The sequence below is a fragment of the Nannobrachium achirus genome (genome assembly GCF_963921795.1).
Source record: "Nannobrachium achirus genome assembly, chromosome: 13".
Classification (NCBI taxonomy): Eukaryota; Metazoa; Chordata; class Actinopteri; order Myctophiformes; family Myctophidae; genus Nannobrachium; species Nannobrachium achirus.
Genome location: NC_137833.1, coordinates 45261231 through 45277080, shown reverse-complemented (window position 1 = coordinate 45277080; position 15850 = coordinate 45261231). Strand labels below are relative to the sequence as shown.

The window sequence follows — 15850 nt, the reverse complement described above, 5'->3', positions numbered from 1 at the left end:
ATTATTACCTCACCAACTGCAGGTTGGATGGTTCTTTCACACATCCCAGAATGAAATGCCTGTGAATGGATGGAGGTGGAGGACCAGGCAGGGCCAGTTATTCAAATTCAATTGAGCACCCCACACTACTCAATTCATACTTCAACCACACAATCACCTTTAGTCATAGATCTGTAGTTGTATAAACGTTTAAAATAATCACATTTAATTAAGACAAAGATGCACACGATCTGCACAGGCCATACTTTGCAAAATGTGCCCAGTTTATTGCACCCACACCCATGATACAGACATTCTATTGCCCTATTAGCGTTTTTCATCAATTATCATTTTTATTAACTAGGCTTAATATTTGTTTCATATTTGCTTTAACATTTTATGAAATTAAAAAATTACAGTATACCAACATAAAATACAACAGAAAAATAAGATCATATACATTAAAATGGGTATTAAGGCAGAGATAGTTGAACAAAGAAAATGACTAAAGAATAAACATTAGGCTACAGTACAAACCATCGAAGAGCCAGTGAGAAAACAATGATTATAGGTCTACATAAATGTTATAGCTTCACAACTTCGTCTACTGATCCACCATTATCCAGCACCCTGAATAACGGCGGGGTCCTTAATTCAGTGATATGACAGTGGCTACAAAAATATATATCTGACAGAACATCTGAACAAGTGTCCCACTGTATAGTAAAATAGAAAGAAAACCTCACAAAATATTCCAAACAATCCTTATCAATATAACATAACGTAAGAGCCATTAGTGAAATGTCACTTACTGAGTTCAACAACCAAAAACCCAATTACAATCTACAATGCAGGTGTCATAACATATCTGTTCAGTAGCATTGATCCCAACACTATGTCACAGGAAACTTGGCCAATCAAATCTGGATGTCATGTTTGTGATCAGATTTGGGCAATCTATCTGTGTTTAGGCTACGTATATATAGGCCAATATACATTTATATACACCAGTTGTTGTATGTCATATTATTCTACACTATGTTGTATCCATAATAATTATATCTAATAACAATAACAATTAAAGCTGCAAGCAGCGATGACCGGGCCCTCGCAACTCTACCCACATTCAAAGGGCCAGCAGCCACTATGAAGTTAACATAATTAGAGTGTATTTAGTGTAACACTATTACTCTATTAAACTATTACTCTATTACACTTTTACTCTATTACACTACATTACACTATTACACTTGTTACACTATTACACCACACTGTTACAATACTATTTTGTTCTTTTACACTATTACACTTATGTAGTGTACGACCCCTGAAAATGCCACAAATAATTAAAAATGGCTGACTTCCTGTTTTAAATTATGTAATTTTCACCACTTGTGATGTGTGTGCAAAGTTGCGCAACTTTTGGAGTATATTTAGCGCCTCAAAAATGTGAATCATAATAAACATTGTGATTACAATAGGGCTTCGCACTACTGTGCAGTGCTCGGGCCCTAATAATAAAGTAGTTTAGTCATAGCCTATGTCTATGACCTATGACACTTGGACATTGCTGCACAATGCTGCAGTAACATGTGATTCACATTGGACAAATGTATTATAATTTCATGTTATGTCCAAAAATGTCAAAAAATCAGAAAATAAAAATGAACTGAACTGAACCCTATAGATCAGATCAGAGTGTGTCTGATCAGGCCTTTCTGTGTTCAGTTTGCATGTGTTCTCCCCGTGTCTCACTAAGGTACGGTAGATACCTTCACAAAAACATGCAGTAATCCTGGTCTTTATACTGCCTCCCCCTGGCCAGTCGGGGCACCTAATGGAGGGGAAAGGAACTGGTTGGATAACATGTTCCTTCTATGTGCTTCGTTCAACGTGTGATCACTCCTCATGCACTGAAGGAAGCATGAGCTCAGTTCAGGGCCTTCCCCAGGTTGGCAGAGGGAGAGCATTGTCCAGGATTACAGTTTAGGCAATTGGCACTGGGTCAGCAGAAAGGGGTTCCATCAAGACTGACTCCCTTGTCTGAGGACTGCGACTTCCCTAAAAATGCACACAACATGCAAACACACACACACACACACACACACACACACACACACACACACACACACACACACACACACACACACTCAGAGATAGATAATAAATGATGTGGGTGCATATGTTTTTTGAATATTTATACAAAAACAGTTGTATTACTGTATTATACTGCTTACTTGATGGTACTCCTGCTCTCTGCTAGGCCTGCAGATAGAGAGTATCTCGAGGTACCACTTTCTTACCTGTAGAGGGCAGCATAAAATCATTGATGAAGAGCAATCTCACCTTCACTCCATAATGGGATATGTTTAAGTTGTTATCATTGACATAAGTTGATTAAAAAAAATCTAGGCCACATCTAGGCCTACATAAAAGACTACATGAAAAGTGTACTGTTGAGGTGTGAGTTTGAGGAAGTGACATGTGATACCATAAAACATTGAAAAGTGATGACTCATCACTAAACAATAGTTTTTTCGTGCAAAACAAATGCTTGCTATGGATTCAGAATTGTGAAAAAACCCTAGTTTGACCCCTCACATGCTACTTAAAGGATATTTATTTTGGTTTGTTTTTTTCCTGTATAGTTAAGTTAATGGGACCCCAACTTTCAGCAGCTGTCACGGATTCTCCTATAGGGAAACTGAATTTCAGTCTTTGTGAGATGTGTTACTAGACATCTTTAAACACATTGAAATGTTTTGGTAAGGATTTGACACTATTTCGGAAGATATCCCCTGACTACGCAAGACAAGGGGTCCTGCTCAGGGACACTTCCACACATTGCTGCATCGTACCTGGGACAACCAGGACCTCTGGCTCCCCAGACCGGATAACCATTCAGCTATAGCTGACCCCCAGGAATCAGGAATGCTTTACGAATGTGGGTGTCGTCATAGCTCCATGGCTGTAGCATATTAATCTAATATAACTTTTAAAAAAGTGTCACAAAACTGTCACACAGAATATTGACATTTCTTTTCTTCTTCTTTTTTTTTAGAAACTATGTTGAACCGTGTAGATAAAGGTGGTTTATATACATTATGTTTTATGTTTTTGTAAAAAAAATAAAAAAAGGTAAATAACTGATGATGCCTGGTGGTTCCACTACAATTGACATGTTGATTATATTTCTAGGAATTATTCTGTAATACCATAATACAGATTACAATACAGATACAATCGGTCATGTGATGGATTAGAAAAACACATTTGTTTTGTCTTACATTTGTAAGGGCCTGACATTTAAGGTGTAAAATGTGTATATATTTCTTTAATTCAATTCTAAAAACATGCTGAGATTGCATAATATGCATTTCTCATAGTTCAACATGTCATCCATTATGATAAAGGTTTTGAAATGTGTGTTTCTGGCAGAATGTCCCCTACATCTATCTCTGGTTTAGTACACTCTGGTTTATGCATACACACATACAAGTGATTATTGTGTTCATGTGTGTGCGTGTGTGCTTGTTAATACAAAACAAAACCCATTACCTTCTCATTTCCTAGGCAGTGAAAGACAAATATCAGCGCCCCCTGTAGACTATTGAGGATAGTGAAGATGTAGACCATTGCCACTGTGCTGTCTTCAGTAAGGAACAGCCAGGTCAGACCCATCACACACACCTGAGCTATAGCGAACCATGTGAACTTTCTAGAGGGGAAGCAAGGGAGAGGAGATGAAACAACCATATTAACATTGTAAAACATCTGGCTCAAAATAATGCATAAAAAGTCGGTATAAGGCATTTCTTTTTCAGGCTGCCCCAACAAGTCCCTATCACAGGATAGGTGGACACAATGGACATCTGGGCACCTCAGTGTAATTCTGTCCATGGCTGTTGGTTTGGACTCTGCGTCAGAAGCAGGACATCCACACAGCTTCCGAATCGGCTTCAGGAAGGTTTTGATGAAGAAGTACACGTTAAGGATGATGATGCCAATCACAGGACCAATGAAACTCCAGATGAAGCCATGTTCCAGTGACAGCCAGCAGCTAAAAGGGATGACACAGGGTTCATGTTAGGACCGCTAAGAAAGAACAAAGTCAAGTCAATTTGTACAGTCTCAAAGTGGTTTACACAGGCCCACATTTAAGACAAAAATAATAATAATACAATGACTTAAAATGACAGAGGATTGTGTATTATCATACTGTATACTCGTGAGTCTTCTGGAAATTAGCGTCTGCTCCAGGACACCTACGTGTGGTAGTAAAGCTCCCAAAAATGCCAACCACTCCCGTAAATGCCAGCCATTTGCGGGAGAATAGCGGGATCTGGTCTAGAGGCACACATGAGCCACACAAGGCCCTCATTTATCAATGTGGTGCAGATCAAAATTTGGGCGTACACCGAAATTCTCTACATTTATCATTTCAACGTGACTTTGACGTTGGCGTAGGGTAGGATCCGATCTCACTTCAGGTTCTGAGGTGGTGTAGGATTCATCTTACACCTCTTATTCCATTGTAGACATGCGGAGCAGCAATGTCTAACTATCTGACTCATGTATCCACTCCAAAATGTATATTTAACACATGTTGCGAAGGCTCTCAATTGCTCTCACGTCATACCGGCAGTTAACAGTTGACATGATTGCGCCTTGAAGTTGAATCACCATATATGGAAATGACTGACGTATCTCACCTCACCTCACATTCGATATCTCCATATATGGAGATATCTAGCTGCTGACTTTATCAGGGTGATATCACATCATACACAAAGGAGCGGCCCATATATGGAAATGTCTAGTTAGTGACCTCATCAGGATGACATCATGCTGATGTCACCTTCATAAACAAACAAGCCCTATAAATAGGAGCCTTTGACACCGGAGAAGAGAGAAGCATTCTTCGACTCAGACCTTATCGCCAGGATCACCTAAGCTTATAGCTTATCATCACCTCCAACCATCTCAAGATACTCAGCTAGTTCTCCCAGCAAGACTTCAGAGCCTCTCATACGATTCAAGGCATCTCGGTTAAGTTCTTACCGGACACCACTGCGGCGGGTCCTAACCCTAGAAACCAGTTCCTTCTGAGTAGCTATTTTACATGGTGCCGAAACCCGGGAATGGGGCCTACCGCAGTAACAAGATGCCAAAATCGGAGAGATGGCGTGAGTCATGCAGGGACCGGCTTTGGTAGGAGGATGTTCGTGCGATACTTCCCTTGGCTTGGTAAAAGGGCCTAAAAGGGGCCGAGCAACAAATCTGCCCAGATAAGGATGGTCAGAAGCAAGACAAAGACCGGATCATCAGTGATCTACAACATCAGGTAGGTGAGTATGTGGAGACGATTCGTCAGATGAATCTCCATTCTCAGGTTCGTATTTTGCCTCCGGAGCCCGAGGGCTCTGGAGGTCAGGGGTGTCTGCAACCCAGACACCCAGGTCCCGAAGATGTGGGACTTAAGGTTCATCGTTTGCCTCCGGAGCCCGAGGGCTCTGGAGGTCAGGGGTGTCTGCAACCCAGACACCCAGGTCCCGAAGATGTGGGACTTAAGGTTCATCGTTTGCCTCCGGAGCCCGAGGGCTCTGGAGGTCAGGGGTGTCTGCTCCACAGACACCCAGGTCCCGAAGATGTGGGACTTAAGGTTCGTCGTTTGCCTCCGGAGCCCGAGGGCTCTGGAGGTCAGGGGTGTCTGCTCCACAGACACCCAGGTCCCGAAGATGTGGGACTTAAGGTTCATCGTTTGCCTCCGGAGCCCGAGGGCTCTGGAGGTCAGGGGTGTCTGCTCCACAGACACCCAGGTCCCGAAGATGTGGGACTTAAGGTTCGTCGTTTGCCTCCGGAGCCCGAGGGCTCTGGAGGTCAGGGGTGTCTGCTCCACAGACACCCAGGTCCCGAAGATGTGGGACCTAAGGTTCATCGTTTGCCTCCGGAGCCCGAGGGCTCTGGAGGTCAGGGGTGTCTGCTCCACAGACACCCAGGTCCCGAAGATGTGGGACTTAAGGTTCGTCGTTTGCCTCCGGAGCCCGAGGGCTCTGGAGGTCAGGGGTGTCTGCAACCCAGACACCCAGGTCCCGAAGATGTGGGACTTAAGGTTCATCGTTTGCCTCCGGAGCCCGAGGGCTCTGGAGGTCAGGGGCATCCACAATCCAGACACCCAGGTAAGTAGAAGAATTTCGTCCAAGAAATGTACGTGTTGCTATAAATTGTCAACATTATTATTACACATTTTCCCCCAAAGTTTCCACAAGGCACTTATTCCCGGAGCCCAAGGGCCCTGGATGTCAGAACATACAGGGCCATCAGGACTACTACCTATCAACGGGCTGGCGTCATGAGACTGTGACCTCAGCTCATCCAAACCCATCAGGGCATCACTATCCTACCGACTGTCCCAGAGATGATCAGTCATCGAGATCCAGGGGGCGGTCCCGATCCCCAGCAAGATCAGAGCATGATAGGCAGAGGACCACTTATCATCAAGAAGACAACCACCAGGCGAAGGAGCACCAACACCATCCTAACATGCACTGGAGCATGAGTCAGATCTATCTGGGGCCATCACCCATCATTCCTATCGATCGAAGATCAGACAGGCCGCGGCAGACCACCACAACATATACAGCAGAGACGGGACTAGTAAAGGAGCACCAAGAGGACCAGTTCGAGCCTTCTTAATATTTTATCGATTTCCACGGGAAATCTGGGGCGGCTGTTGCGAAGGCTCTCAATTGCTCTCACGTCATACCGGCAGTTAACAGTTGACATGATTGCGCCTTGAAGTTGAATCACCATATATGGAAATGACTGACGTATCTCACCTCACCTCACATTCGATATCTCCATATATGGAGATATCTAGCTGCTGACTTTATCAGGGTGATATCACATCATACACAAAGGAGCGGCCCATATATGGAAATGTCTAGTTAGTGACCTCATCAGGATGACATCATGCTGATGTCACCTTCATAAACAAACAAGCCCTATAAATAGGAGCCTTTGACACCGGAGAAGAGAGAAGCATTCTTCGACTCAGACCTTATCGCCAGGATCACCTAAGCTTATAGCTTATCATCACCTCCAACCATCTCAAGATACTCAGCTAGTTCTCCCAGCAAGACTTCAGAGCCTCTCATACGATTCAAGGCATCTCGGTTAAGTTCTTACCGGACACCACTGCGGCGGGTCCTAACCCTAGAAACCAGTTCCTTCTGAGTAGCTATTTTACAACACACTAATTAATAATCCCTGTGAAAATATAACATTTTATAAAAGCATATATAGGCTATGCACGCCGATTTTATTTCCAAGTTACAATGACAAGAAATAAAATCTAGCGATATGGAAGCAATCTAACACAAGTGCTTTAACAGTCATTCAGATAGAATTGCCGATCTGGCTCAGAAGCTTTAGGTCAGGGTACAACCACTTATGCGAGACTCGAGCATTTTGATCAAGTAGTCGGAAGCGGAGCGGCGCGGCTCTGCTTCTTTTCGTGGACCGTGAGGTATCCAACTATTATACAAGTGTGGAGTATTAAGGATAAAACCCACCCGATGCTTCAAACCTTCAGATTATGACTGCCTCCTTGTCAGTATCTCTCAGTAACATCGCATGCATGGCATCCCGTGGTTTGGGGAATAGACCCTATTCACGGCTCACTCAGCGAATTTCTCAGCAACTTCCTGGTGCTGACGTCAGCTTTGGAGGGTAAAATAACATAGAAATTGCTGGACTTAAAGCCAACAAATCATTATTTCGAACGGTAAAGTAAATTATAACGCTTTGTGCCTTTTACTATCTTGTGTTCTTGATCATGCTAGCCATATTTTATACATTACTATTCGGAAATTGCATTAAATTTGCGATTTCTGTGTTAACTCTATGGGATATTAGTAGTTTTCCCCTTCAACCGTGATGTCAGCACCAGGAAGTTGCGTAACGTGAATTCGGTCAATACATGATTTAGCTTTCTTTTTTTGTAACCACTCAAACGCGCACTACGCCGTCACCGATATTGGGTTAAATTAATATTCCATTCGTGACAATGACTGGTGTGGTGTCACTAATGTAGGCTGCAAGCTTACTATACAAAATAAATTGTAATAATGGTGAACCAAAATGCTGCTGGGCTTGGTGGTGTGTGCATGCGTGCATGTGTGCGTGGTCTGTGTGGGACGCGGACATGAGTGAACTTGAAGCGTGTGGAGTAAACCCTCCTAACCCTAACCCTAACCCTCTTTCCTTTCGTTGTTAGGTCGTATTAGGGTTGTTCTAGTCGTAAAATCGGGGCGTTTTGAGAATAATTAAGGGTGTGTTATTTAAATCAACGCTGGGACCAAATGTTTGCCAGGTGTGTCTGTTTAGGACGTGTTCGTAAATGCCATGTGAACGTTGGCCTATGCAAAATTTTGGGGAAAAAATACACATTTTGTGTAAGTAGCATGTGAGTCGTCGTCGTCCCCCCCCCCCCCCCCCCCTCTCCCAAGGGTATTTTTACTGCTTTCGGGTCAGTCTAGAGTGGGTCCGCACCATCGCGACTTTCAATTAAATGAAATAAAACAAATGGCAGTGCTGACAAACCTCCATTTCTCGTCAAACTCAATCAATGAGTTAATGAGTTAATTTCATTAAGCGTCCCACTAAGTTTGACAAATATGATCTTGGGCGACCCTTTTTTCAGGACAAACGGACAAAGACAGATGTAGCACTGCTCATAAATAGCAGATACACGCACAAATGCACACACACACACACACACACACACACACACCCCTTCTGCTTTCCACATGCTTACTGTTGTTCAGTGCCATATCCCATAGGCCTGCTGCTGGCAGATATCACCACTATGACCAGGGGTGTTCCATATCCAGCAGCATACATGTACCAAGGGATTGAGTCGTCATGACCGATCATTATGACCTTCACCAAACGGTAGAGCTGCACCCCTACTAACAGCATCCAGCAAAATGTAGCCAAAAAGAAATAATGGAGCAAGAATGCCACAAGCCTACAACCAACCTGAAAGAAAAAAAGGAAAAATAACAATAAAAATAACATTTGAATACTTACTTTGAGACCCTGAATACAGATTTTTTACAATAAATATCTAATTACTCTGTTTCAAAAAAATCGATAATTTCTTGCACTCTTTTGAGCGGAGATCCCCGCCCGGCTGGGTTGTCTATCCAGGGCTGTGTTGTGACCTGTTGTAGCACCACCATGAGCCCAATTCTCGTTCTATTGGGAGTGTGAGTGCAAGGTTTTACACTAGTGATGCGCGGATAGGATTAATTATCCGCCAATTATCCGCGGATCACCATCTGCACATCACTATTTCACAGCAATCTGACTGTGTTTATGATTTGCAGCATTTTGTCCAAAAGGGGCCCTACCACAAAATGTGAAAGGCAATCAAGCCAATCGGAATGGAAGAGTGTTTTTTCCAGGTCTTTCAGTCCGAGTGTATCAAAAAGGCAACTCGCTTAAGGCAGCGGAAGCTTGTGATTGGCTGCGCGGAGGTGCCGAAAGTCGGGGGGACGGAGATACACCTAAACCTAACCTTAACCCTAACCCTAATCATTTTTTATGTAAAAAATCAAACCTCGGTTCGAAGTGAAGCGGTGAATCTGAGTATAAAATTGTCTAGAGCTACAGAATTCTGAATTCTGAATGATTTTATCTGGAGGGCCGGATTGTCATGTAATTCTTATTGAGTCCATACTTCCTACTACTTGTAAACTAGACTTAAAAATAAAATCAGTTCACGTGACTTGAAAGTTGCCTTGATCATATGACAGGGAGCTCTTATTTTGAAGTTAACCGCTTAGAGAGAAAATGGGTTGACGTGTTGTTATTCTACTTGAGAGCTGGCCAAAGAAGCAGCAGAGCCAGTGCGACACGCTTTCACTTTCACTGCCGTGGGTGTATGGTGGTTGGACTCAGGCTGAGGAATAGCGACGGGCGAACTGTTTTCTTTTTATTATCTCGCACCAGATCGGCAACATAGCTCTTTTGATACAGCAGCGCTGTGCTCTGAGAAAATACTTGTGGAAATAATACACAACATGCTGTCAAAGAGATGCATTATTCTCTCCTCCATTGTTCTACTCTGCTCGACAATTCACAATTACGCACGGCTGGACGCAATCTTATCGTCATTAATGTCCAGTGTCCACCGCTATCATGTCTCAATATGCACAGTAGTTCATGGATCTAATTCACTTTAAAGGCTTAAAACATATTGCTGTTTTATTGTATTACGTTGACGTGGTTTAAAAGCTTAAAGCACCACTTTTTTTTTTTTTTTCTTTTTTTTTACATAAACGATTCGTCGACGCGTCGGATTAACCCCCGCGACTCAAGTCGACTTGATAAATCCTGCGTCGAGGACAGCCCTTATATGGACATGGGGGACACACATGGGACACACATTTACGGACAGATAAGACCTGTTCAATCTGGACTGAAATGACCATATATGAACATGGGGGACACACATTTACGGACAGATAAAACCTGTTCATTCTGGACTGAAATGACCATATATGGACATGGGGGACACACAAAGCCACTCCCTGGAAGCGGCTTTCACCGCTTCAAAAAAAGGCTGTTTGAATGATCGTCTTTGGATCACTATACACAATGTTGTCAGTAATGCCTAATGCCCTCGCCATTATCCACAATGAAAACCTTTACGGCGCTGTTTCTCTCCCCTGGAGAAGGCTGTGTAGAGTTGGCCATGAGCGAACACAGGTTGAGGCAAGTAGATGCCAACTTGTTCATTCTCTTGGCCCTGACCTTTATTGATGGTAACAGATAAAGCGGATAGGGAACTGTCGCCTAATGAAAGTGAAGGATTGGGAAGCTCATCACCTCTGTCATTGTGTGGTATTCTTAAGTTGGGAGGAAGACTGTTTTACCCCTGTTTGTGCCTACTGCAATCTCACACTCAATAAAACTAACACTGGTGAATGCTAACCTGGTGAAATGTTAACCTGCCGACGCTGGTGAATGCTAACCTGGTTGGACCAACGGGAGTTCGTATACACCTTAACCAAGGTGCTTTTTTGCTTATTTGACTCGGACTGAAAGACATGCAAAAAACACTCTCTCAATCAGAATGGAATCGGAAAGATATGACAGAACCATCTTGATCACATGACCACAGAATGAAGGTGTACCAATGTGGGTGAAGTGTTTAGCGGTTTTAAATGTATTCTTTTTTCACAGAATCAAAGGTTTTATGGTCATGATTCAACAGGATTGGAAACGGTATTTATTCACATAGGCCTATAAGTACCGGTATATAATAAATTCATTTCTGGTACATTTCTAGTGCCTATGTCATTTTGGTGTGTGCATTAAAATAGTGTTTAGAGAAGTTGTCAAAAATCTGAATGATTATGAATAAACTTTTGTCTAGACTACCACTATCCGAGTTGGACACACACACACTGACAAAATGTATTCGCCCTGCGTTATACAGATTGACTAGATAGAATCCTCATTCCCTACAGACCTCAGGTTCAGTCTGTGAAATTCCAGAGATGAAGATCAAGTCAGCAATGAAGAGGCAGATGCAGAGGTGGATGTGGATGGTGGTGCGGGTGGTCTGTCGCTCCTTTATGGCGCGACGGAAACTGAAGGTGCGGGGTGCTCCCAGAGCGGGACGGGTTGAGTAGAAGGCTGGGCAGAACTTGAAGGTGATGATGCACACTGCCAGACACAGCAGAGAGGTGACAAGACCCAGCATGGTCAGCAACCCCAACTCAAAGAGCTCCTGTACAGGGAAAGAGACAGCAGGTTTGCATGCAGGGCCGGATCTAGGCATAGGCAATGCCCCCCAAAATGCCCTGTCTGCCCACCAAACATGAAGGCATGCAAAAATCGAACGTTTCAAAAATATGAAACTATTTGAAATGTTATGCTACGACTAGGTAGATGGATAGATAAACGGATAAGATATTAGAGAGAAAGATAGATAAAAGAGAAAGAAAGATAGATCAACCCCACCCTGTAAAACAACACATTACAGATACGCCAACAAGTTTCATGCTGTAGAAGCTGTAAAGCTGGTTGCACACTGCTGCATTTTTTTAGTTGTGAAATGTGTTTTTCAGGTCAAGGAGAGAGAGAGATAGAGAGAGCAAGGGACACAGTGGTCCGAAAATAAATACGAAATGTGCAGCAGTGTGCAAACGTGATTGATATAACGTGAGGTTGATTTCTTTATTTCCATGCTCATGTGTGTGTGTGTGTGTGTGTGTGTGTGTGTGTGTGTGTGTGTGTGTGTGACACATATGCCTTACCTCCAATTGGTAGAGGGCCATAAGCACAGCAAAGCTTTTGAGGTGTTTAGAACGACACACAGTGTGTGTGGAGTTGGTAGATTGTAGAGTGATTCCATCTGTGGCCCAGGCCCCTCCCCCACCATCATGTCCATGTGGTCCAGACTTCCAGTATGCACCGATGAATTTCACTGTAGAAGTATTCTTCCCCTCCTAATACACAATAAACACACACACTCACATATATATTTATATGCCTATGCCATTTCCTATCCAACGGTTCACCGCCAATGACGTGTATCCGCCACTATATGAAGCGTCCCCTGTTGCTATGCGATGCTTAGAACCGGAAATGATTTAATCTGGAAGTTACTCTCTCCATCCGCTCCAATCCTATCAGATTCCGAAAAAAATCTGTATCTGGGAACGTCACTCCGATTTGCTCCATGTGCATGGAATTGGAAAATAATCCATGTGGAGCGACGATCGACTCGACTTGCTTATTTGGCCTTGCTTTCAACATTCTTTTAGAAAATAGCTAATGTAATAAAGCTCAAGCAATGAAACCGATCGCTTCTTTTGGGCTTGTTTTCATAGACCTGGTCGCTTGTTTCACTCAGAATCTGGCAACCGGAGGCAGATTCTTTTTTTTTTTTTTTTGCTCTCCATGCAGTGTACTAGCTTTGCTTTGGAGTCAATTCACCCTTTGTCAAGTCCCGCCCTTCTTCGCACCCATTGATTCATGTGTCTTGGTGGGACAACACTCCTTTCTCTCCATCCACTACCATTGAAATTCAGTTGATTCTGAATTTAAACTGCATTTAAACTTGTGGGGTAAACTGCTGACAGGATGATGACAAGGTAACAAACACAATCTAAATCTAAACTGCTAATGGCCCACCTGCAGGTGTCTCATTGTGATGGTGACAGGTGTGTCCAGGAGTTGTGTGGAAGGGTTGGACACTACAACTGACACCACTTTAGAGTAGACCTGGTAGTTAGGATCCACTCCATCCTCCTGGTGTCCACTGAGATGCTGAAAGGAGTGGTTTATAGACTTCTCCAGATTCTTGTAGCTCACCAATACAGCAATTGCAAAACCTGTGAGAAATTAGAAAGTCCCGGACACACAACAATACACACACACACACACACACACACACACACACACACACACACACACACACACACACACACGCACACACACACACACACACACACACACACACACACACCAACACACAGTCATGCACGCAATGCATTCACACACGCATGCATGCATGCATGCACGCACACACGCACACACACACGCGCGTGCGTGCACACACACACACACACACACACACACACACACACACACACACACACACACACACACACACACCACACACACACACACCGAGTGAGAAATCCAGGGAGAGTTTGGGCCAATGATGAATTGCTTTCAATTAAGATCACAAAATGTTGTAGCCTACGGTTATCAGCAGAAATTGTTAACTGTAACTTTTGTATTTCTGGCAACCTGAACAGGGCTCTCTCATAAAAGAACTAAACGTTTATACGTGGGTTCAACTGAGAGACTGAACAAGCTGTCACCTCTATCGTACCTCCCCAATCAACTCATTCATATCTGATCCAATCAGTTTAGCCTATCTCATGACAGCGTCGCTTTAAAGGCAGCCTCGCATAGCCAGTCTTACTCATCTGCGAAGAAAAAAGCCTGGTGACAATATCAGGCAGAGACTGTTCAACTTCCGCCATGAGAATTTCACTGGATGACGTAACTTCCGTTAAACACAGCACTTCCGTCACTTCCGCTAGAACCAACCGGAAGTCATATTGTGGCCAGGGTGCTTTAAAGGACGCCTCCTCCTTCCTTGCCTCACTATCTATGCAGATCAGGTAGCACCGCAGCTGTCATGTCAGACGCCGAGTTGCGCGTCTCCTCTACCCCTCGCGGCAGCAATCGGCTTGCTGCAGCAGAATTTGCATTATGGCCCGACGACCGAATCATTGCGACTCTGTCTCAACACAGCGTCGCCGTCACCACCGAACCAGGTCTGACCCATCCACAACTTGTGGATCTCCTCCTGTCTACACTAGAGGCGGCTCAGACCCAGAGCGATCAAGCCTCTGCTAGCTCACCGGTTCAAACCAAAGGCAAAGCTAAGGCCAAAAAGAAGAATGTCTCCACCCCACCCCGCCGCGCTCAGCCGGGCGCATCCGTAATACTTTGGGCACTTCGGTCCCCTCTTCGCTGGTTCACACAGATCCCATTCCTGGCGGATCTCCACCGCAAACCAGTACCTCTGTCCTACTGATGACAGCTATGACCACCCTAATGAACGCAGTGGGGGTGCTGGGATCCCAGCTGAACCAACAGGGGCCCATGCCTATCTCTTCTCCCAGTCTCACGGCCACCTCTCCTTTTCAAGCTACAGCTAACAACAACACTACAGCTAACAACACAGTGTCTCCTGATCTTCCTAGCACTGGGTTTGACCTATCTTCCGCCCAACCTGTCTCTCTCCCGGGTAAACAATTAATTTCTCCTTTTGCTAGTGTCTCACCTCACTTAAAAACACACATAGTCCAAGTAGGCTAAATTGCAAGGCTGTCATCGTTCGGTTTCGTTCCCACCCAATGGGCACTACATAAACTTTGCTTCATAAGAAAGATCTATTGATAGCAAGAAAGAAACAGAAAGTTCTCTGTGTGTCATTGGCAAAAATGTTGTCACCAGCCAAAAATGATTTTGGCAACACAAAGTCTTTCTCAAATGTCATAAATACATCTACCTAACGCTACTAGGCTCATTAAAATCGCAGGCAAAGGCTTCATTTAAGGTTGTATTATTTCAATTGCTAGAGTTTTGGGTAACTTTTGCCCTCACCCCTCAATGCTGCGGTTCCTTTCAGTTAGGTAATGCACCCCTAGTAACTCTCCCCTGTTTGTCCTTCCTAACAGACTTCCTCTATTTCAAAGCATGTTTTCTTTTCACTTTCAAACTCTCATTCTTAAATGCGGCCTTCCCCCCGATCGATATTTGAGCCATTCTTTAAGAATTGGAGCCTCTACTACTGGTAGTTTTGTCAGGTGGCCGGGTGCAGCACAATTACATTGTTTCCTGCATGGATGCTCATACATCCATGTCAAGTCACTGTTCACTATCACATGGGAAACCTCCGCCGGGAGTTCTCATTCAGCTTCAGGTGACATTCTCTTTCCTATCAATAATGTTTCATGTCAATAGAAATCATCTATCGTGAGGCTACTGGCAAAGTTTAATTGTTTCACTCTCATTTCATAGATTCTGCCTGTTAAAGCTACCAGGCTTTCACTGAATCACCAGATTCGCAAAATATCAGGTCAATTCACTTTACTACTCGCCCATCATGTTTGACATGAAGAGATCTCAATGAGATTTACCTGTATAAATAAAGGTTAAGAGCAGACATAAGCAGATGCTGGCCATCCAATATTTGCCCATTAAAACAAAATGGGGGTACTACATTTTTCTATTATTACATTTATTATTATCTTGCTATATTGTGTTGTTA

General features: G+C 43.7%; 1 protein-coding gene across 1 annotated transcript in view; it reads right to left on the bottom strand.

Moving 5' to 3' along the window:
- The window catches only part of LOC308297358 (adhesion G protein-coupled receptor E3-like), a gene marked incomplete at both ends in the record, with an annotated part of 28258 nt that overhangs the window by 299 nt on the left and 12109 nt on the right, over positions 1–15850 (bottom strand). The window contains 6 exons of the mRNA XM_080740770.1: positions 3538–3697; positions 3860–4039; positions 8798–9021; positions 11522–11782; positions 12312–12503; positions 13192–13391. Coding sequence (XP_080596896.1) covers positions 3538–3697; positions 3860–4039; positions 8798–9021; positions 11522–11782; positions 12312–12503; positions 13192–13391 — 1217 coding nt within the window. The remainder of the gene's footprint in view (positions 1–3537; positions 3698–3859; positions 4040–8797; positions 9022–11521; positions 11783–12311; positions 12504–13191; positions 13392–15850) is intronic.